A 23,504-nucleotide genomic window follows, 5' to 3' on the forward strand; every position below is an offset into this window, starting at 1 on the left:
TCAATTTGCGCATCCCCTTGTTGTGTTTGGTCCTTTGTACTTCACGAAGGAACTCACCCAAACACTTTGACTTGTCCAAACCAGAATCTTTTATTGAGTCTCGTGTGGTAAGATAGCAATCTGATGCAGAGCACGTAGGACAACACTGTAGCATAGTGGATAGCTCTGTTGCTTCACAGCTCCAGGGTCCCAGGTTCGATTCCCGGCTTGTGTCACAGCCTGTGTGGAGTCCGCATGTTCTCCCTGTGTCTGTGTGGGTTTTCTCCGGTTTCCTCCCACAAGTCCCGAAAGACGTGCTTTAGGTAATTTGGACATTCTGAATTTTCCCTCTGTGTACCCGCACAGGCGCTGGAATGTGGCGACTAGGGGCTTTTCACAGTAGCTTCATTGCAGTGTTAATGTAAGCATACTTGTGACAATAAAGATTATTATATCCTATTATATCATGGAGTCTGCTAACTACTCCTCTGGAACTTGCACCTAGCACTGACCATTTACATGTACGTCTCATTACCCTCGCAATCTTCTTTTGAAGATAGCTGACTGTGACGCCCTTTATATCCGAGTCACAGGTCACATGGCCTTGTTCTAAAGACCGCATGGTGTGTCTGTACCGTCACTTGCTGGTTGGAGGTCGCACACCATCCAACTATGATGTAGCCCAGTGTTCTTCAAACTCGGGGGCGCGACCCGCGAGTGGGTCCTGGGCGGGTGTCGGGAGGGTCGCGGAGCGGTCCTCCGCGGCGCTCCCGATCGCGCAAATCCCCGCACAGCAGCCGACTTTTAATAATGCCGGCTGCAAGCGGCCTTCAAAATGGCCGCGAACATGTAAAATAAATTGCCCGCATTGCGCATGCGCGCATGATCATCGGCGCGCATGCGCAAAACTATGCGCATGCAGGGAGCGAAAGCGGAAAACGCCCGGAGTCCGCCTGAGAGAGAGCACCGCTCCCGAACCTCCAGCCCCGCCCTGCCCCGCCTGGACCCCCAGCCCCGCCCCGCCCCGCCTGGACCCGCAGCCCCGCTCCGGGCTGTGATGTCGGCCTCCGCCAATTTGAGCGCCTCCAGGAAGATGGTGCAGCAACTGCGCTATGAGCTGGACATCAAGAGGCTGAAGGTGTCTCAAGCTGCAACAGATTTGAAGCAGTTTTGCCTGCAGAATGCTCAACATGATCCTTTGCTGACGGGAATACATCCGAATACTAACCCTTTCAGGCCAGCTAAACCCTGTTTGCTATTGTAGCTGAAATGTGATTCTGTTTTCTTTTGGTTTCTGGGTCTTAAGTGGGAAATTCACCCCGGTACATGCTCTGAAAACAATGAAGATGTTTACTCTAATCCTGATTCTCAATGGTCTTCGGACCAATGGACAAGACATGTTGGATCTGTTTTTAAAAGCCTTTTAAAATCTGTGCCCACTTTCCTTACTCTCACTTTGTAAATTGCCTGTTCTTTGATACTGATGTACACCTACCTCATTGAAGCAATGAGGTGCTGTATGTACAACTTTAGTTGCAGCTTGTGCACAACCCTGTTTCTAGAAAGGTTTGTACACTGGTAGAGAAAATTTTCAATGAAGATCTGAAGTCAAAAAATACTATGTGCATGCGCGCCAATGATTGGGCACGCATGCGCAGTGCGGCCGCTATTTTTTTAAACGGCCGCAGCTTTTTGTTTTATAAGTTCGGGGGGGGGGGGGTTATTCATTTTATTCATTTATTTTATTGATTTAAAAAAAAATCTTTTTACAAGTTTGGGGGGGTTTTATTTGATAAACTTTTACAGGAAAAAAAATGCAGAACTTTGGACAGATCCATACTTTCCGACACCGGAAGGCTTCACCTTCATCCAACAGGTTCCATTGGAGGAGCGTGTACGAGGGCCAAAGTGACCCAAAACCATTTCCTCCATTTTTGTCAGCAGCAAACAAGGTAAGAGAAAATGGTGGGTCACGCAGGTCGGCGGGCATGGGCCGCGCAGGTCGGCCGGCGTGGGTTGCGAAGGTCGGCCGGGTTGGGTCACGAAGGTTGGCCGGGTTGGGTCACGAAGGTTGGCCGGTTGGTAAAAATGGGTCCCCAGAAAAAAAGTTTGAAGAACACCGATATAGCCCATAGGCATATTATCACACCCCTTTCTTCTAGGACTGGTTCTGGTCTTGGGCCGTCTCGCCAGGGTGGTGTCTCGGAAGACACTGTTGAAGAAGGTGCAGAGGTAGAGAGAGAGCTGGGATTCTAGGTTGTCCTTTTTATACCCCTCTTTGCGCCCTTCTCGAAGATCCTGTATCCGATACTAGCTTCAGCCGGGGGTAGGAAGGTCCAATGAGGTGGCTGCTACCCATATTTGGAGGCCGCAGAACAGGATTTTGAACCTTCCACTGTTAGGTGTTGTGCTGGTCAGGCCACCCATCAGGCCGCTACTGAGCCACGAAGTCTACGCAGAATTTTCCTAACAAAGCAGGATCTCTGGAGGTATAAACAATGGTTCATTCTGAAACAATGCGGCTTCACTGGACGTGTAAACAACAGTTCGTTCTGAAACAATATGGCCATTAGCACCTGGTGAGGCAATCTTAGACCTGTCTGGTTTTGATGGGAAGTTAATTGTCTCAGGCTTTGCTGCAGTCTGTTCCAGCTCTGCAGTTTGCAAATTGCACGGTTTGTCTATGTTTAAACTTGGTGTCCACATGTCGTCTTTTTATCCATGTTCATGAAAACAAAATATCGGTATTTCTGTAATAATCAGGAGGTCATGGGTCACCTAGCCACAATTCTTAAAGAGCAAGTTTTAAATATTTTATTTCTGATGGTTTTTAAATATTTGCTCATCAATGCTCATGTATACCATGAGCCAACGAGTTTGTTACTGCCCAACAAATGAGATAACACACTCAGAGTTAAGGGGCTGTTTAGCACAGGGCTAAATCGCTGGCTTTGAAAGCTGACCAAGGCAGGCCAGCAGCACGGTTCAATTCACCTACCAGCCTCCCTGAACAGGCGCTGGAATGTGGCGACTAGGGGCTTTTCACAGTAACTTCATTTGAAGCCTACTTGTGACAATAAGCGATTTTCATTTCATTTCATTTCAAGGGTATAAAAGGGTTACCGTATATGAATAATATGTTAATATTTCCATATGCTACAATCTGGTTTGAAATTAAATAGTTGGAAACTGTTCTGACCCCAGGGATGGTGCGCGGTGAATTCCAGCCCCATTTGACCCGGAGTCGCAATACAGGTGAAATTAGATTTTCTTTGAAATACCCAGGGACCTTGGTTGAGCCCAGTAAACTAGTCACCAGGTTTGTAACTTAATAACACAAGTAACCTTTTATTATGTACAGTATTATAATTAATCCGACTGAAAATCTAACTGCCTATCTATTATCCATTTCTCAACCCCACTTTCCTAACTCACCCCACTCTCTACATACACATATACACATACAACACAGGGGGAAAGGGTGGTGGAAAGCGAAATAAAATATAAAATTAAAAGGATAAAGATCTCTGATGACTTTCGTTTGGGTAACTCTTCCTTCTAAGCTAGAGAGAGAGAGCTCCCTCAAAAGCTGGTTCCTAAGATACACTCAGTGCCGAAGAGTCTGGCTTCACTTTTCCAAAATACAAAACCTGGGAACTCAGTGTCCTGGCAAGCAGGCTGTTTCAACTTTGAATCTTCTGCTTAAAGGCACATCCCGATTATGTGCCCATGGACCAAAATAATAAAAAGAAAAGAAAAGAAATGGAAACAAATAAAACAAACAGCAAGGACTCTTACAAAACACAGAGGTTTTAGTGTGCATGGTGAGTGAGGTGGAAGAGTGCATGGTTTGAGGTGAAAAAGTATCCCTGTTTCTTCATTACTCCATTGGTATTTACTGAAATTTCCAAAGTCATAATGCTATTATATATCATTTTACTTTGGTACTTCTTTCCTTGAATTATGGGACCACTCCCACAGATGCAAGGGCATGGGTGCATGTAAATATATTTATAAATCAGAGCAGTTTGCCAAGGAACATTCTGAATTTCAGCTTTATCTTGCCGAAATTTGAGTGAACAAATTCAAGTCGAGGATGAAACAATTCCAAGCTGATCCGTATATTTTCTGGTCAAAAATAAAATGTAACTGGATGTTCAGACTCAGAAAGACTGCAAGTCTAATTGGCCAATTGTGCCAGGAACATGTAAGACTGGTACAAAAGGTGAGGTCACACGGGATCAGGGGTGAACTGGCAAGATGGATACAGAACTGGCTAGGTCATAGAAGGCAGAGATAGCAATGGAAGAGTGCTTTTCTGATTGGAGGGCTGTGACTAGTGGTGTTCCGCGGGGATCAGTGCTGGGACCTTTGCTGTTCGTAGAATATATGAATGATTTGGTGGAAAATGTAACTGGTCTGATTAGTAAGTTTGCAGACAACACAAAGATTGGTGGAATTGCAGATAGCGATGAGGACTGTCAGAGGATACAGCAGGATTTACATCGTATGGAGACTTGGGCGGCAAGATGGCAGATGAAGTTTAATCCGGACAAATGTGAGGTAATGCATTTTGGAAGGTCTAATGCAGGTAGGGAATATACAGTGAATGGTAGAACCCTCAAGAGTATTGACAGTCAGAGAGATCTTGGTGTACAGGTATACAGGTCATTGAAAGGGGCAACATAGGTGGAGAAGGTAGTCAAGAAGGCATAATGCATGCTTGCCTTCATTGGCCAAGGCATTGAGTATAAAAATTGGCAAGTCATGCTGCAGCTGTATAGAACCTTAGTTAGGCCACACTTGGAGTATAGTGTTCAATTCTGGTCGCCACACTACCAGAACGATGTGGAGGCCTTAGAGAGGGTGCAAAAGAAATTTACCAGGATGTTGCCCGGTATGGAGGGCATTAGCTATGAGGAGAGGTTGAATAAACTCGGTTTGTTCTCACTGGAACGAAGGAGGTTGAGGGGCGACCTGATAGAGGTCTACAAAATTATGAGGGGCATAGACAGAGTGGATAGTCAGAGGCCTTTCCCCAGGGTAAAGGAGTCAATTACTAGGGGGCATAGGTTTAAGGTGCGAGGGGCAAGGTTTAGCGTAGATGTACGAGGCAAGTTTTTTTACACAGAGTGTAGTGGGTGCTTGGAACTCGCTACCGGAGGAGGTGGTGGAAGCAGGGACGATAGTGACGTTTAAGTGGCATCTTGACAAATACATGAATAGGATGGGAATAGAGGGATATGGACCCCGGAAGTGTGGAAGATTTTAGTTTAGTCGGGCAGCATGGTCGGCGCAGGCTTGGAGGGCCGAAGGGCCTGTTCCTGTGCTGTACTTTTCTTTGTTCTTTGTTCTAAAACACTGTAAACAAATACGAAATGCAACTAATTATCTTCATAAAGTAGAATGCTAAAAGAACGAATGTGCATTATTAGCGACGTCCTCGGCACTTTTTCCCCATGGAGCTTTATTCAAACTCCCATAAATGATGCATATGGATGACTGAAGGTGATGTAAGAGTAACTCAGAGAAACCCTACACTCACCAGTGTATTGCGAAAATGGACACCAAGGCATTGAAGATGACTGGGCGATCTTCAGGGATGTACGGTAGTCTAATGCTCGGAAGCATCAAGATTGGCTTGATGAAAACAATGACGTAACCCAGAAACCACAGCTGGAGAAATATCACCTCCACAGGGGTTACCTCAATGACAAGTCAGCATCCAAGCACGGTGCCAAACAAAACAGGAGCTTCAAAGAAAAGCAAGTGTGGTGATTGTCCCTTTCATCTGCTGTGTGGCCCTTAAAGAGACAATCACCACATCAAGGGACAATCACCACGCAAGGTACATGGCCTAATCAGAAAGCAGGTTAACTTCAGTCATATGAAGACCACTAAGACTGGAAGAGATTGTACGATGATCTGAAATCTGTTATTGGCCCATAGTTCTTTCTGGGGCAGCACGGTGGCGCAGTGTTAGCATTGCTGCCTCATGGCACCGAGGTCCCAGGTTCGATTCCGGCTCTGGGTCACTGGCCTTGTGGAGTTTGCACGTTCTCCTCGTGTTTGCATGGATTTCACCTCTACAACCCAAAGATGTGCAGGGTAGGTGGATTGGCCACGCTAAATTGCTCCTTAATTGGAAAAAATGTATTGGGCACTCTAAATTTTTTTTTTTTAAACTGGTTCTTTCTGCAGTTTGAACTGAAATTCCCTACACTGTGTGCAGTTTTTTTGCCATTACTTGAAGATTGCGGTTGGTGCTTGGCCAATGAACTGTATCCTTGGCTCTTTGCTTGCACTTTACTATTCCCAAGTGCCCTTCATGGATTTTATAAAGAATCATCGACCTTAATGATTGCGGAATTACAATCCTTTGTTGTCGAAGCAAAAACCCATCACTTAATTCTGCCCTTAGATTATAATAGCTGGAGCAGGAACCTTTAGGCCATCTCTTTCGGAGATATTTTATCACCTTTTCTAAAACTGTGTCTTTGTCCATTTCTTCCTTTATCAGTCTTGATTTGTCATCAGATACCGGGAGGGATTCAGTGACACGATTCACATGGACTTGAACACCCTCATCCATCTGGTGTATCTCTTCCATGCCTGTGGCTTGAGATAGTGCTTCAGCTACAATGAGATGCTTGCCTGGCGTATAGATTAGAACAAAATCATATCTTTGTTGCTTCATCATCATGCACTGTATCCTAGGGAACATCTCGTTCAGATTTTTAAAAATTATTGCTACAAGTGGTCTGTGGTCAGTTTCCACTAAACATGTTGGTAGACATATATATAATCATGGAACTTAGTAAGACCTTAATTAAATCTAAGCATTCTTTTTCAACTTGAGCATACCGTCGCTCTGTGTCAGACATTGACCTGGAAGCATCGGCAATCGGAACCCAATTTTCATCATTATCTTGTTGCAATAACACTGCTCCCAACTCATCTTTCGACGCATCTTTCAATATTTACGTCTTCTTTCTGGGGACAAAAAATGACAGCACTGGCGCTGTTGTCAATGCTTCTTGTATTGCTTGCCTTCCTGTTCATGTCTAGTAGACCATTGGAAAATCGACTCTTTCTTAATTGTTTCTCTGAGGTGTGAAGTTTTTGCTGCGAGATTAGGAATAAATTTTCCAACATAATTTATCATTCCTAACATTCTCACACACGTGCACACACAAATGCGCACATACATATGCGTATACATGCACACAGATGCACACATGCACACTCACACGCACATGTGCACACAAAAACGGACCCACGCACACGCACAAGTGATTGTCTCTATGCCTCTCCCATATTTTCATTGTCTTTTTTTAAAATTTAGAATACCCAATTCATTTTTTCCAATTAAGGGGCAATTTAGCCTGGCCAATCCACCTAACCTGCACATCTTTGGGTTGTGGCGGCAATACCCACGTAAACACGAGGAGAATGTGCAAACTTAGCTAGGACAGTAACCCAGAGCGGATCGAACCTGGGTCCTCGGCGCCGTGAGGCAGCAATGCAAACCACTGTGCCACTGTGCTGCCCTTTTATCACTGGGTCTATTGTTTAATCTTCCTCTCTTCCTGCGTCTTGAGTGTTTATTTAAACTGGATTATCTAAACGCAATATTGCTGGATCGTTACACAAGCACAAAATGATGCCTGGTTGGTGCAAAGTGTTGCCACAAGCTCTGATCACTGTTTCAGGCACTGCAGCAACATAACCAGCAGCTCGAAGAAGCAACAAACATTAAATGACTTTTCTTTATGATGCTTTGATGTGTACAGGGAGTTTCCACCCAGTGAAACAATTTGGCAGTAAATGATGAGCGGGGGAACACATAAGAAGAAAGTCACAACAATGATGTACAACTTTTAAATGTATATAGCAGATGTCCAACAGGCTTTTGGAACGGGACAAATATTGGAGCCACAAAAAAGAAAGGAGGGGTTTCCTGTAATTGAGGTGTGCCTGATTTCCCCTGAGCCGAGGAGTGCAGGGTAACTGGGAGGATCCCAAAATGTTGCCAGTGGGAACAGGCCTCAGTTTAGTGATTGCCTTGCAGCCTAACAAATGTTGCTCATAGTGCTGGCAGGCCCCCTGAATCCTATTTAAAATGGGAATGTGACCCTTAAAGCAAGGCCGCATCCATTGATTTGCGTTTTCACTCTCATACATCTGTAGGGAAGGAAGTCATAGAATCATCGAATCTCTACAGTGCAAACCGAGGCCATTTGGCCCATCGAGTCTGCACCGACACTCTGAAAGAGTACCCTACCCAGGCCCACTTCCCCGACATGTCCCCTGCAACTCCGTAACCCCATCCCTGAACACTAAGCGGCAATTTAGCATGGCCAATCCACTTAACCTGCACATCTTTGGACTGTGGGAGGAAATCGGAGCACCAGGAGGAAACCCACGCAGACACGGGGAGAAAGTGAAAACTCCACACAGACAGTCACCCAAGGCTGGAATTGAACCTGTAACCCTGGAGCTGTGAGGCAGCAGTGCTAACCACTGTGCTACCATGCCGCCCACAAGTCTAAGAAATGAGGTGGAGGGCTCCCTCCAGAGTGTCTCCCTGATGACCCTGGTGGAGGATATCAGGCCAATTCCTCCCCAGCATAGGCAGAAGACTGCCCAAGGCCACTACCCATCAGGCCTGGACAGAAGTGGTTGGTGGTATGATTGTCAACAGATCACACCCAGGAACTGGCTTCAGTGTATGAGGACGTTCAATGTCCACAAAAGAGCAGAATATGTGAGTACGCTGCTTCATTTCTACATATATCGTAGCAAGAGCTGACAACCTTCTTTGCAACGACCTTCTCTATAGTCCCCATGAGCATTCTGGATGGAACTTTCCATTCTGTAGACTAAGTGCAGTGGTGGGCGGGAATGTCAGTATGATTCCTGCTGGGCGGCAGGTCGGATTCATCTGATGTGTTCTGTTGTTGCTGCACTTGATGTTTCCTGCTTGAACACCATGAAGCAGTCTTGTTGAACGAACAAAGAAGTTTTTATTAACAGTATTGAGCTATGCTCATATTTACAGTCAAGGGCCCCATACTAGTTCCGTACCTGTTTCTACATATCTCTAGACTGATCTTCACCTTCGTACATCACCGCGTGAGTGATCCTGTACTCAGTCCAATGTTAACCCTTTAGGTACCAGATCCTCCTAGTACATAATCCACATATTTTCCACTTTTCATCTCATTATTTTTATTTTTTAATTATTCATTTATGGGATGTGGGCATCGCAGGCTCGTCCAGCATTTATTGCCCATCCCTAGATGCCCTTCAGAAGGTGGTGGTGAGTTGCCTTTTGAACTACTGCAGTCCCTGAGGTGTAGGTATGCCCACAGTGCTGTTGGGGTGGGGGAGGGGTGGGGGTGGGGGGGGGGGGGGGGGTGGGGGGGGGCGTTCCCGGATTTGGACCCACCGATAGTGAAGGAACAGTGATATATTTCCAATTCGGAGTGGTGAATAACTTGGAGGGGATCTTCCAGGTTGTGGATTCCCAGGTATCTGCTGCTCTTGTCCTTCGAGATGGTAATATTTATCAATTGAGCTGGTCGTTATTCATTAGTAATGTCTGCCAGCCACTTTAAGATCACCATCTCATGCAAGTTCTTGTCAGCACCCACATTGACATTCATTCAGTGCAGGCCAGGCACGTTGTTTCATTCTGTCTCTCAATGCCGCCCAAAAATCAAAACCCTCCGCTCGACGATTCAGTGAAGCCTCCCTGGAGATTATCCTTCCGGCCGTCCAGGAAAGGCGGGATGTCCCTTTCCTTGGGATGGAGCAGGAGGTGTTCCCACCTGACCATGCCAGCCTAGGGTGAGGTCGTATTGGAGGTCAGCAGCTGTGGCCAACAAAAAATGACTGCCATCCGGTGCAGGAAAAGGATGAATGATCTGATGCACTCCACCAGGGTAAGTGAAACGTTACTCACTCCAAACTCACACTCTGATAAGAGCATGGGCAGTGTAAGGGTTAGAGTCCACAGGGTTGTTACACACCACCAGCAGGTGGACACGAGCACTCACTGTTTGTCAGCCACTTTAAGATCACTATCTCATGTAAGTTCTTGCACAAATAATGACCTAATCCCTTACTGAGGAGGGTTCAGCAGATACAACAGGCATGCAAGCTTCTAAGCTGCTCTTTCATCCATAGTACTCACAGTCAATCCAATTGCCTTTATGCAGGACAAGGTAACACACCACTGACAGAAGAAAATGAAGACCAGAGCGGAAACCCCAGAGCTGAGGACACTCTCCTCCAACCAAGAGCAAGGAGCAGAGCTCGCTGGCGGGGACACGGATCGCTCCTGCGCCTCCCCCAACAAGCGACTGAGGGTCCATGCAGCATATATCAGCCACAATAGAGTGTCCTCTCGTGTAGGAGCCTCCCTGGTCAATCACTAATTCTCTCTTCTCTCTATTCCAGCTGCCAGTGAGGTGGAAGAAAACCTTCAGCAGGCCACCTCAGATGAGGAGACCGAAGTACAACCTGGTGACGACCCATCACTGCATTCGCCTGCACCATTCAACGTAGATACACACACCTTGGTAGAACCTAGTTCTAGAGTAGACTTGGGTTTACAGTCATGGTGGTTACCTCGCAGACATGTGTTCACAGCAGGCGGAGGAAGTGACAGCTGAAATCACTGACACGAGGAGGACTGCTGGGATCCGGGCCCCTGCTAAGTCCGAGTCCGATGGCAAACCTCTGGAATCAGCCCTCACAGAAATGTTGGAGATGCAGTGAAAGGCACAGGAACATCAGACAGGGTTGTCAGAGGCTGTCACCTAACTGGAACAAAGGACGTATTTTGAGCAGGTAACTGTGGAACCATTAGCACAACATTAGAGATGAGGAGTCCCAAGGTGGCACAGTGACGCAGTGGTGAGCACTGCTGCCTCAGGCCGCCGAGGACTCGGATTCGACCCTGGCCCTGGGTCACTACCCATGTCGAGTTTTCATATTCTTCCCATGTCTGTGTGGGTCTCACCCCCACAAACCAAAGATGTGTAGCGTAGGTGGATAGGCCATTCTAAATTGCCCCTTAATTGGAAAAACAAAAATGAATTGGGTACTTAAAATTTTTTTTTTAAAAGAGATGAGTCTCAATAGCTCTGCCTTAGTCCAGGGCTGGCTGGGCAGATACCTCGTCCACTAGTCCTTTGTGTTTGGTTGACTGGAATGTTCATACAATGCACATTACAAATCAGAAGGTTGATGGGTTTGTCCATTGGAACAGCTTAGAATCTTCCACAGCATTTGACCAGCTGTGGCCATTTTATCAGCCCAACAATTATCCATTTGGGGAGGCAGCGGCGTAGTGGTATTGTCGCAGGATGAGTAATTCAGAGACCTAGGGTAATGCTTGGGGACCTGGGTTCAAATCTCACCACGGCAGATGGTGAAATTTGAATTCAATAAAAGTCTACTGGTGACCACAAAACCATTTTCGATTGTTGTAAAACCCCCATCTGGTTCACTAATGTCCTTTAGGGAAGGAAATCTGCTATCTTCACCTGGTCTGGCCTACATGTGACTCCAGACCCACAGCAATGTGGTTGACTCTTAAATGCCCTCAGGGATGGGCAATAAATGTGGGCCCGGCCAGCGACGCTGGGAACAAATTTTAAAAATTAACAGGAGAATATGGAAGAAAAACAATTTTTTTCCTTCATGCCTTCTTGACATGGTACATCCTAGCACTTGCATAACTTTAAAATGTTTCAGAAATATATTTCTATTAAAAGACACCAAAGTGTACATGAAACCATTTTTATAATGAAGGAAGGATGAACTTCAAAACAGAAGTTTTGCCAAAATCTCTGAAGTAAATAACTAGGAAAAGAAAGATATTTCGCACAGATGTACGTTGGCTATACAGCATTTGGAAACGATTAATTCAACAGTTAACAGTTAACAAATGTCCCTATAACTTATTTAGCATTTCCAAAGTGCACTGACAATTTCAATTCACTGAGGGGATCGGTGTTGCTCGTACAGCTTTCAGTGTAAGTGAACCGACAGAAGCAGATACATTTTATTCCACTGTTTAGGCCAAATATTATTTGGAGACTGGATGATTCAAAGGTTCACATGTCCTTCCAGCTCTGGAGATGGTATTGAATCCATGCCTGGCTGAACTCCCTTTCACTCCAATTACTTTGGCAGGTCTCAATCCACTTCCCAGTGTTTCTGAACCCACACATTTGGTTGTATGTCAGAATAAATTGGTCCTGAATTTGCAGGGCTGGCTGGTGTGGAAAACGAAGGCAAATTTTTACATGTGCAGAATGCTTTTCTCCTCTGAAGTTGAGGTAAACACACTTTAGGATCAGTGCCTGATCTCTATGTGTATTGGCACTGATCATATAGAACATAGAACATACAGTGCAGAAGGAGGCCATTCAGCCCATCGAGTCTGCACCGACCCACCCAAGCCATCACTTCCGACATATCCCCGTAACCCAATATCCCCATCTAACCTTTTTGGTCACTGAGGACAATTTATCATGGCCAATCCACTTAACCTGCACGTCTTTGAACTGTGGGAGGAAACTGGAGCACCCGGAGGAGACCCACGCAGACACGGGGAGAACGTGCAGACTCCGCACAGACAGTGATCCAGCGGGGTATCAAACCTGGGACTCTGGCGCTATGAAGCCACAGTGCTATCCACTTGTGCTACTGTTCTGCTCAGGAATATTTTACCCAGGTTGTATTTCAGACCATAGACAGGGATTGCATAATCTGGGCCCACATTCCCTCAAATTAAGAGGGTTATGGTGAAGGTTTGTCAGACTTGATAGGACAGAGAGGAAGAGCAACTTTTCCAACTGGCGTAACATGAGCTTAAATTCTGATCCAGCCCATTCAGGAATGAAGTTCGGAAACATGTCTTCACACAATGTGTGCTCCAAGAGGGAAACTCTCTCCTGCAACAACAAACAGTAGATGCAAGTTTAATTAATAATTTTGAATCAAAAATTGATAATTTTTTACGACTAATGGTAGTAAGAGATATGGAACCAAGGTGGATGAATAGAGTTTGGAAGAATGACCTAATTGAATGTTGGATAGCCTTGAGGTTTTGAGTGACCTGCTCCTGTTCCTGTGTCCCGTTATCCTAACAGTACCTAATTAGCGCATGTTTATGACTTTGCTACAAAAATACAAACCAGAGAATGGGAAGCGGAGTTGTGGGAGGGGGGAGATCAATTGGGGAGTATGGAGTGAGGCACTGCGAAGGGTAAACGGGACCTCCTCTTGTGCAAGGATGAGCCTGATACAGTTTAAGGTGGTGCACAGCGTGCATATGACTCGGGTGAAAATGAGTGGGTTCTTTCAGGGGGTAGCAGATGAGTGTGAGAGGTGAGCCCACTTAACAAGAACCCGTATGAGTAGGTTCTTCCCGGAGGTGGAGGATAGTTGTGAACGGTGCCAAGGAGGCCCGGCCAACCACGCCCACATGTTCTGGTCTTGCCCCAGACTTGTGGGGTACTGGACAGCCTTCTTCGAGGCAATGTCCAAAGTGGTAGGGATGAGGGTGGAGCCATGCCCTTCGGGGTTTCAGACCAGCCATATCTATTCACAGGGGGGAGGGCGGACGCCCTTGCCTTTGCCTCCCTGATCGCCCGCCGCAGAATCCTGTTTGGCTGGCGGTCAGCAGCACCACCCAAAGCTGCGGACTGGCTGTCCGACCTCTCGGAATCTCCCCAAATGGAGAAAATCAAATTTGCCATCCGAGGGTCAGACGACGGCTTCCACAGAACGTAGGAGCCATTCACCCAATTGTTCCGGGACCTGTTTGTGGCCAACGAACAAGCAGAAGAATAGCCAGGTAGCCAAGAATCAGGGGAAAGTAGCCAAAGCATGAGAGGGAGAGATAGACCGGGAGAGGTGGGGGGGGGGGCACAGCTAAACCTAAGAGGAAGGAAAGGTGAACCACAGGAGGGGGGGGCGGGGGGGGGGGCAGAAGCGGGGGAGAGGGGGGGAAGAGGGATGAGACAAGGAACAATAGAGAAGAACCAGGGAGGTGGGGGGGGGGGGGCGTGGGGTGGGGGGGGGGGGCAGGGAAACGATAACAAACTTGGCATCTACAGGAACAGAGAAAAAGGAGAATCCAAGCGGAAGACGGGAGTGCCGGCTGAAGCGGAGGTGAGCACGAGACGACAACGGCAGCGAAATCCGTCCGGGAGAAGCAAGGCAACACCAGCACCAGACCCATTCGAGTATTGCCCTCTGTAACTGTTTCTTCGGCACCCAAATGTGTATCTACCCCCCCAATCTCCACCCCACCCCACCCCCCCACCACCACAAACAGATGCCTACTTATGTGTTGTAAATAATTTTGCCAAGTGTACAGAGTTGCTGATGTTGAGCTGGTGCATAATACCTTACCAGTTACTTTATTTCATTTTTTCTTTCTTTCTTATTATTACTTTTTTTTTGTGATATGTTTGTGTGTGCCCTTCTCTTCTATATATATATATCATATGTATATCATATATATATCATACTAAATGAATATTTTTCGTCAGTATTCACTCAGGAAAAAGATAATGTTGTGGAGGAGAATGCTGAGCTCCAGGTAAATAGATTAGATGGCATTGAGGTACGTAGTGAAGAGGTGTTGGCAATTCTGGACAGGCTGAAAATAGATAAGTCCCCGGGACCTGATGGGATTTATCCTAGGATTCTCTGGAGGGCCAGGGAAGAGATTGCTGGGCCATTGGCTTTGATTTTTATGTCATCATTGGCTACAGGAATAGTGCCAGAGGACTGGAGGATAGCAAATGTGGTCCCTTTGTTCAAAAAGGGGAGCAGAGACAACCCCGTCAACTATAGACCGGTGAGCCTCACGTCTGTAGTGGGTAAAGTCTTGGAGGGGATTATAAGAGACAAGATTTATAATCACCTAGATAGGAATAATATGATCAGGGATAGTCAGCATGGCTTTGTGAAGGGTAGGTCATGCCTCACAAACCTTATCGAGTTCTTTGAGAAGGTGACTGAACAGGTAGACGAGGGTAGAGCAATTGATGTGGTGTATATGGATTTCAGCAAAGCATTTGATAAGGTTCCCCACGGTAGGCTATTGCAGAAAATACGGAGGCTGGGGATTGAGGGTGATTTAGAGATGTGGATCAGAAATTGGCTAGCTGAAAGAAGACAGAGGGTGGTGGTTGATGGGAAATGTTCAGAATGGAGTTCAGTCACAAGTGGAGTACCACAAGGATCTGTTCTGGGGCCGTTGCTGTTTGTCATTTTTATCAATGACCTAGAGGGAGGCGCAGAAGGGTGGGTGAGTAAATTTGCAGACGATACTAAAGTCGATGGTGTTGTCGATAGTGTGGAAGGAAGTAGCAGTTTACAGAGGGATATAGATAAGCAACAGTGCTGGGCTGAGAGGTGGCAAATGGAGTTTAATGTAGAGAAGTGTGAGGTGATTCACTTTGGAAGGAATAACAGGAATGTGGAATATTTGGCTAATGGAAAAGTTCTTGAAAGTGTGGATGAGCAGAGGGATCTAGGTGTCCATGTACATAGATCCCTGAAAGTTGCCACCCAAGTTGATAGGGTGGTGAAGAAGGCCTATGGAGTGTTGGCCTTTATTGGTAGAGGGATTGGGTTCCGGAGTCAGGAGGTCATGTTGCAGCTGTACAGAACTCTGGTACGGCCGCATTTGGAGTATTGCGTACAGTTCTGGTCACCGCATTATAGGAAGGACGTGGAGGCTTTGGAACGGGTGCAGAGGAGATTTACCAGGATGTTGCCTGGTATGGAGGGAAAATCTTATGAGGAAAGGCTGATGGACTTGAGGTTGTTTTCGTTAGAGAGAAGAAGGTTAAGAGGAGACTTAATAGAGGCATACAAAATGATCAGAGGGTTAGATAGGGTGGACAGTGAGAGCCTTCTCCCGCGGATGGAAATGGCTAGCACGAGGGGACATAGCCTTAAACTGAGGGGTAATAGATATAGGACAGAGGTCAGAGGTAGGTTCTTTATGCAAAGAGTAGTGAGGCCGTGGAATGCCCTACCTGCTACAGTAGTGAACTCGCCAACATTGAGGGCATTTAAAAGTTAATTGGATAAACATATGGATGATAATGGTATAGTGTAGGTTAGATGGCTTTTGTTTCGGTGCAACATCGTGGGCCGAAGGGCCTGTACTGCGCTGTATTGTTCTATGTTCTATGTTCTATCATATCCTGTGTACATAACGGCAAATATACTTTGTTCAAAAACCCAATAAAAAACATTTATTAAAAAAAAGAGGGTGAGAGGTGTGTGCGGGGGCCAACGAATCACGCACACATGTTTTGGCATTGCGAAAAATTGGGAAGATTCTGGGCAGGAGTGTTCGCGGTCTTAGCCAGGATAGTGGAGGAGGAGGTGGACTCGGACCCTTTGGTGGCGATATTTGGGGTTTCAGTGAAGCCGGAGCTCATGGGGAGGAGGAACGCTGATGTCGTGGCTTTTGGCTCTCTGGTTGCACTGCACCAAATTTTTCTGGAGTGGCGGTCAGCATCGCCATTGTGAGTAGCTGCATGGGTGGGTGACCTGTACGACTTACTGCGGTTAGAGAAGATAAGGTATGAGTGGAGGGGCTCAGCAGGGGGGTTTGAGAAAAGCGGGGGATGTTTGTGACCGTGTTTGAGGAGCTGTTTGTCGCAAGGGGGTGGGGTCCCTCCTCAATTTTAGATGCTCCTTGTCATCTAAATGAGTTTCGTGCAATAAAGCTATGTCAACTCTTTCCTTTATAGGCAAAAACATTTTTCTTTTAATGGGATTAAGTATTCCCCGCGCATTCCAGGAGCAAAGTTTCAAAGGAGCTACCGCTCACTCGGCCAAAGAGAGTATATGATATTGACACAAAGATAAAAAAGGCTTACCCCCGGGTCACTGTCTGTGCAGAGTTTGCACATTCTCCCCGTGTCTGCATGGGTCTCACCCCCAACCCCAAAATGTGCAGGATAGGTGGATTGTGAAGGAAGTGTCCTGCGATGAGACCCCTTAAATCGGATAGCTAGGATAACATTAGAATAGTTCTACAGAAGTGAGTTTATTGAGGATTGAGACTAATCATAGAAAGACTACCCAGTAATCATTATTAACCATTAAAAATGTATTCTTAGAACAAAGCAGTAACACGCATTTAAACTCTTGCTAAAAGCAGTGGCCGCAATGCATGATAGGATTTAAGCTAGCTAACTTGCCCATGTTCTTAAGGCAAACAGAATCAGACAGAAATAATGTGGTCAGCAATAATATAGCCAGCACAATAAGCAGTTTTTATCAGCAGCCCCAACATCCTGCGCTCAGACAAACAATGATGCAGGCAAGAACCACTGAGATCAGGGAAAACGGGGGTAGAAGATTACAAGAAGTAGCAGATACAAGGATCCTGGAGAACAACAGATGGCCAGTGGACAGGATGGGGTTAAATAATGAGATGATCATGCAGTCACCATTCTGCCTAAAGTAATATTCATTTGTCAAGGTTAAAATCAACAGCTACAAGGAGTCCAACTGGGGTGGGCTACTGATTTTTGGAAATTATATAACTGTTGCACCTGAAACAATGTAAAGTAGAATGGTTTTGGTATTTATCCAAATCACTCTCCCTCGTACATTGACCAAACTTGGAAAATAAAGCCGTCTTAACCAGAGTTGATGTGTCAAAGAACAAAGAACAATACAGCAGGTCTTTGTGTTTAGCTGAGCCTCAGTGAGTAGAGTGGTTTGGGCATTTATCCAAATCACTCTCCCTCGTACATTGACCAAGCTTGGAAAATAAAGCCGTCTTAACCAGAGTTGATGTGTCAAAGAACAAAGAACAAAGAGCAATACAGCAGGTCTTTGTGTTTAGCTGAGCCTCGTGTAACCCCGTGTAAAAGCCAGTTCAATACTCAGTCCATGAAAACGATCTGACAGATTGGCCATGATAAATTGGCCCTTAATCGGGAAAAAAAAGAATTGGATACACTAAATTTTTTTTTTTGAAAGGCTTACAAGCCTGAGCTTTTCACACCTTGCTCAGGGGTGCACCAAAACGTAACTCCCCATCTCCAATTATCAATTATACCAGAAGCGCTATTGACACATTGAAATGTATTTTTCTAGGATATGAAACCTGCCTGTGCCTTTCCAGCAACCAGTTAACAATTCTTTAACCCCAATATATATATTTTTTAATCATGTGAAGTGAGTTCTAAGTGGGTATTCCTTATCAAGTGTGAGGACCCATAGATTATACCTACAGGCTTTCCATCATTACACCAAGGCAACCTTCCCCTCAAAAAAGAGGAGGTAAGGTCTACCACAACAAAGATGAGTATTGAATGCCCTTTCTGCATTCTGATCCCTCCCATTAAGACTGTAGCTAATCGTCCAGACCCAGCAGTGGCCCTACTCAAATTTATCATGATTAAAGCATAGCCCTAGTACCATACACCCTGCATAATGCACTCCTTAACCAGAAGGAGCATGCTGAGGGGTATTTTCTATTCAAGATAAATATAAGTCCCTGGCATTCTTAAGGTTAAAACAATCATTGTGGTGCTCAACTACTATATCATCCCTATCAGCATGATAATAACAACTGGAAGGAATTATAATGACGACTTCCGGTGATGGCCATGGTGTGAGTTGTCGCACACAGGGCAGCTCCTACTTGAAGGTGTAGAAAAGAGCTATTTTTACCTGAAATCGGGTGTAACTTCGATGGAAAAGCGTAACTGAAGGTCGGAGAAGAAGTCCTCCCCCCCTGACGGGAGTAGCATGTTTGCTGGTTACCAACACCGGCAGAAGAAGGTGAAAGACCTGGCCAAGGAGTTGGAGGAGATCTGTGGCGCAGCAGCTAATGGAAAGATGGCAGAGGGGAAGGGTCAGTTGATGGCCTTCATCAAGGAAGAGTTCCGCCAGCAGAGGAAGGAGATGCACGAGGATCGATCAAAGACCATCGAAGGGGCATCCCTGAAGGGCTCGATGGAGGGGGTGGAAAATGTCTGGAGGCTCAGGGGTTTCAGATCCAAGAGATGGAGAGGATGATCTCTGAACACAGTGATAGGGTGGTGGCACTGGAGGCAGAGGTAGGGCTCTTAGGAAACCTTTCCAAGATGTTGAGAGCAAAGGCAGAGGAGCAGGAAAACAGGTTGAGGAGGCAGAATCTGCGAATAGTTGGCCTGCGTGAAGGAGTGGAAGGTGTGAGTTCCACAAGGCACGTTTCGAGGATACTGGTGGGTCTGGTGGCAGAGGGGGTGTTGGACAAGGCTCCAGAGATGGATAGAGCGCACAGATCTCTGAGGCAGAAGCCAAGAGCTGCGGAGCCGCCGCGGGCAGTGATAGGGAGACTCCACAAGTTTCTGGAGAAAGGGAAGATCTTGCAGTGGGCCAGGAAGAAGCGGAACTGTGAATGGGAGGGGAACAAGGTCCGAATATGCCAGGACATTGGAATTGAATTGGCAAAACGGTGTGCGGCGTTCAGCAGGGGCAAGGCGGTGCCATATCAACGGCAGATCAGCTTTGGGGGTGTGATGATATGCATACGCATTGTTGCATAAAATAATGTACATGACCTCCGACCAGCAGGTGATAGTGTAAACCTGCCACAAGTGTAGTGACACACTTGAGTAAAAAACGTGATCCCAGCACAGATGGTTATTTTGAGTGGTCAACCTGATCCTCCGTTTCATGCCAGTGATTGGAAAGATATGCTCCAACTGTAACAGCAAAAATCATTTTGCGACGCAATGCTTTTCCAGGAAAAAAAAGCCGAATAAATAAAAGCCATCTACACAGTTAATGAAATGTGCCTCGACGACACGTTCGTCGTCGACATGATTTCTAGTGAAGACAAGGATAGTCAAGTCATGCAAAATGCCAATGCTTTCATGACAATTTGCAGCACTCGTGAATTAATTGCAAATACTCCAAAAGACAAATGGACAGTTCCATCAATGATTAATGACACATTAATAACCTTCAAACTTGACACAGGAGCGAGGGCCAACCTTATCAGTTTGTCAGATTTAAATGAGCTGAGAATTAAACCACAAATATTAAACAAAGCAGTACTGCTGAGAGACTACAATGGAAATGAAACTACGATGCTAGGAGCGTGCGAACTCGATGTAAATGTGAAAAACAGAGTTCACACTGTAAAATGTTCCATTGAAGAGGTAAAACTCAAATCTCTACTAGGAGTAGAAGCGTGTGAGGAACTTCAGCTAGTTAAGCAGGCTTACAGTGCAGACAATGCTGCAACCAGACAACATGCATCAGTAGATTCCATACTGAAGGAATTTCCTGAGATATCTCAAGGTTTTGGCACTTCACCGTACACGTATAAAATCCAGGAAAGGAGACTGCAAAGCCAGTAATTTATGCACCGAGATGTGCATCAGCTCAATTGAAAGACAAATTGAAGGCTGAGCTAGAAAGGATGACAGCTTTAGGTGTGGTTAAGCAAATAGAACAACCTACAGATTGGGTAAACTCTTTGGTTTGTGTCAAGAAGAGAAATGGCGACGTACAAATTTGTATGGACCCCAAAGACCTGAACCTCAACATTAAAAGGGAACATCATCCGATACCGAAAAGGAAGGAAATAGCATGCGAGATGGCAGGAGCAACATATTTCAGTAAGTTAGACGCTTCACAAGGCTTCTGGCAGCTTAAATTAGACAAAGAAAGCACAAAGCTATGTACATTCAACACCCTTTCGGAAGACATTGTGTTTTAAGGATGCCATTTGGCATAATTTCTCCTTCAGAAATTTTCCATTGTGCCATGGAGCACATAGTTGAGAGGATTCCAAGAGTCTGGGTTTATGTTGATGACATAATCCTCTGGGGATCAACATGAGAAGAACATGACAAAAGGCTTCTCGGGGTCCTGAAGAGCATTAAAAAGAATGGCTTAAAGTTAAACAAGACTAAATGTCAAATTGGTGTGGACAGTATCACCTTCTTGGGAGGTACATTCGCCGTACAAGGTGTTCAGATTTATTAATTTAATTTAAATTCCACCTGTTGCCATGGTGGGATTTGAACCAGACCATTTGCCAGGTCCTCTGGATTACTAGTGATGTTACCCACTACACCACCATCTCCCCAAGGTTACAGGCGCTGCTCCAATCACATATTCTGTCAGTCCCATGCTGGCAGCTCCAGCAGCTCCTCCAATCACGGTTTCCAAGCCTCCTGCAGAGAGACAACCTTTGATTGGAGGAGCAGCAAGGGCGGGAAGGAGGGAAGCTGTGATTGGAGGATCTGGAGCAGTCATCCTGGATGACGAGGCTGACATGTTCAATGGTGGAACGTGGGCATCCTCTGGGAGACCCAGGGGAAGAAAGAGAAAGAGAAGGGAGAGAATGAAAGGAGCAGCAGGGAGCTCAGTAAATAAGGAACGAAGCAGGCCTAGGGGAGCCAACTATACTGAGAATGTCAAGGCAGCAGCCGGGGAGAAAAGGTCAATCCTATTTTGATTTTCCTTTTCTGCCTGTGATGGTAAAAGATTTAATAATATACATATATAGACTCCATAAATTAGCATTCGCAACTTCAGTTCGTAATGGAAACATCCATTTCAATCAAAATTGCTGTTACCCACGCTCCACATGTTTTCTCTGTTCTGGTTTTAAACCATGAATGGACAAACCATGTGTTGCCAAAAAATGGCTCTCGTTTGCAATATAAGTTTTAAATCTAGCATTAACACATGGTCCGCAGACTATTTTGATTTAATTAAGTTGGCTTGTGATTGGATGAGCTGCCATACAGCAGACAGTCTTTCTGTGTTTGTGCTATCTGATATATCGAAAGAAGGAGCCTGTGTGACTGCCTCACTGAAGAAAGGAGCTAGTGAGAATGAAAAGTAGCCCTCTGGAAAATCTACAAAAGAGCTCTCGGGAGGGTTGGGGGAGGGGAGGGGGGGGGGGGGAATGTTTTGACCCCCTGTTGGCAGCAGCAAGAATGAGTGGGAGTCTGGGCTGGTTTCCAAGAACGTGATTTTGGGAATGATTGTTCTGCTCTGGATCAGTCGTGAACCAAAGACTTTGGGCATGATCTGACGGCTGTGCCGAGCGAGAATCTGAGTGAACCAGTTTGATCATGGTGGAGTCCGCAATCGGGGACCCCGCCGAACACGAGATGGCAGGGAATATAAGAATGGGGTAGGCCTGGGGGATACCAGGATATCGGAGTGGAAGCCCAAACTAAGTGTTGGTCTCACACCCTCTCCAATTCCTTACAGATATCACAGTATGGATGATATTGAGGACCCCGCAGTAGCTGCCCTCGCAGTGACAGTCCAGGCGGCCAGACAGAGGCTCGAGACGGCAGCTCATGTGCAGAGATCCGGCCCACACCCTGAGGACCTGGCCGCCCATCAGGCCAGGGAGGCACCCAGAGGAGAAGGCCGGCCATGGTCCAAGGTGTACAGGCGTCACGGGTCGTTCAAAGAGATGTTGGATAGCATATGCCACAGGAGGCTCCGCCTCAACAAGGGGCCAGTGCGGCACCTGTGCCATGTCCTTGTGGAATTGGCACCATGTGGAGGAGGTGGCTACCTGCGCGTGGTGGCTGTCAAGGTCACTGCAGCCCTGAACCTTTACGCCTCGGGTTCATTCCAGGGCTCAAGCGGGGACGTGTGTGGCACATAGAAAATATGAGCAGGAGGAGGTCTTTTAGCCTTCGGGCCTGCTCTGCCATTCATTATGACTGGTCATCCAATTCAATAGCCTAATCCTGCTTGCCCCCCATATCCTTTGATCCCCTTCTCCCTCAGTGCTATATCTAATTGCTTCTTGAAAACATAAAATGTTTTGGCCTCAACTATTTCCTGTGGTAACGAATTCCACAGGCCGATCCCCCTTTGGGTGAAGACATTTCGCCCCCTCTCTGTCCTAAATGGTCTACCTGTATCGTCAGACTGTGATCCCTGGTTCTACACACCACCCACCATCGGGCACACCCTTCCTGCATCTACCCTGTCCAGTCCTGTTAAAATTTTATATGTTTCTATGTGATCCCCCCTCATTCTTCTGAACTCCAGCAAATACACTCCTAACCGATTCAATCTTTCCTCATACGTCAGTCGCGCCATCACAGGAATCAGTCCAGGAAACCTTCATTGCACTCCCTCTAGAGCAAGAACATCCTAGAGTGTTGAAAATGGATGGCAGTAGAGATAGTTGATGCATTGGTGCAATTTTCTAAATTTTTTCAATTTCTGCAGATTTGAAGGTATTAATCCCATTGTTTAAGAAAGGAGGGAGAGAGAATTCCAATTGTTTAGGGTGTTGGTGAGACTACATCTGGAATATTGTGTCCAGTTTTGGTCTCCTTATTTGAGGAAGGATGTGATGCCACTGAAGGCAATTCAGAGGAGGTTCGCCAGATTGATTCCGAAGATGAAAGGGTTGATGTATGAGGAGAGATTAAACAGTTTGGGCTTATACTCGCTGGAGTTTAGAAGGATGAGAG

The 23,504-nt window shown here is 46.1% G+C and overlaps 1 protein-coding gene across 1 annotated transcript; it reads left to right on the forward strand.

Moving 5' to 3' along the window:
* Positions 1–1,036: 1,036 nt before the first annotated feature.
* Positions 1,037–1,272, forward strand: LOC140384809 (guanine nucleotide-binding protein G(I)/G(S)/G(O) subunit gamma-5-like). Its single transcript, XM_072466786.1, has one exon. The coding sequence runs from the start codon at positions 1,037–1,039 to the stop codon at positions 1,241–1,243; it is 207 nt and encodes a 68-aa protein (XP_072322887.1). The 3' UTR covers positions 1,244–1,272.
* Positions 1,273–23,504: the final 22,232 nt, after the last annotated feature.

Source organism: Scyliorhinus torazame, chromosome 10 (assembly GCF_047496885.1).
Source record: "Scyliorhinus torazame isolate Kashiwa2021f chromosome 10, sScyTor2.1, whole genome shotgun sequence".
In the NCBI taxonomy this organism is placed as follows: domain Eukaryota; kingdom Metazoa; phylum Chordata; class Chondrichthyes; order Carcharhiniformes; family Scyliorhinidae; genus Scyliorhinus; species Scyliorhinus torazame.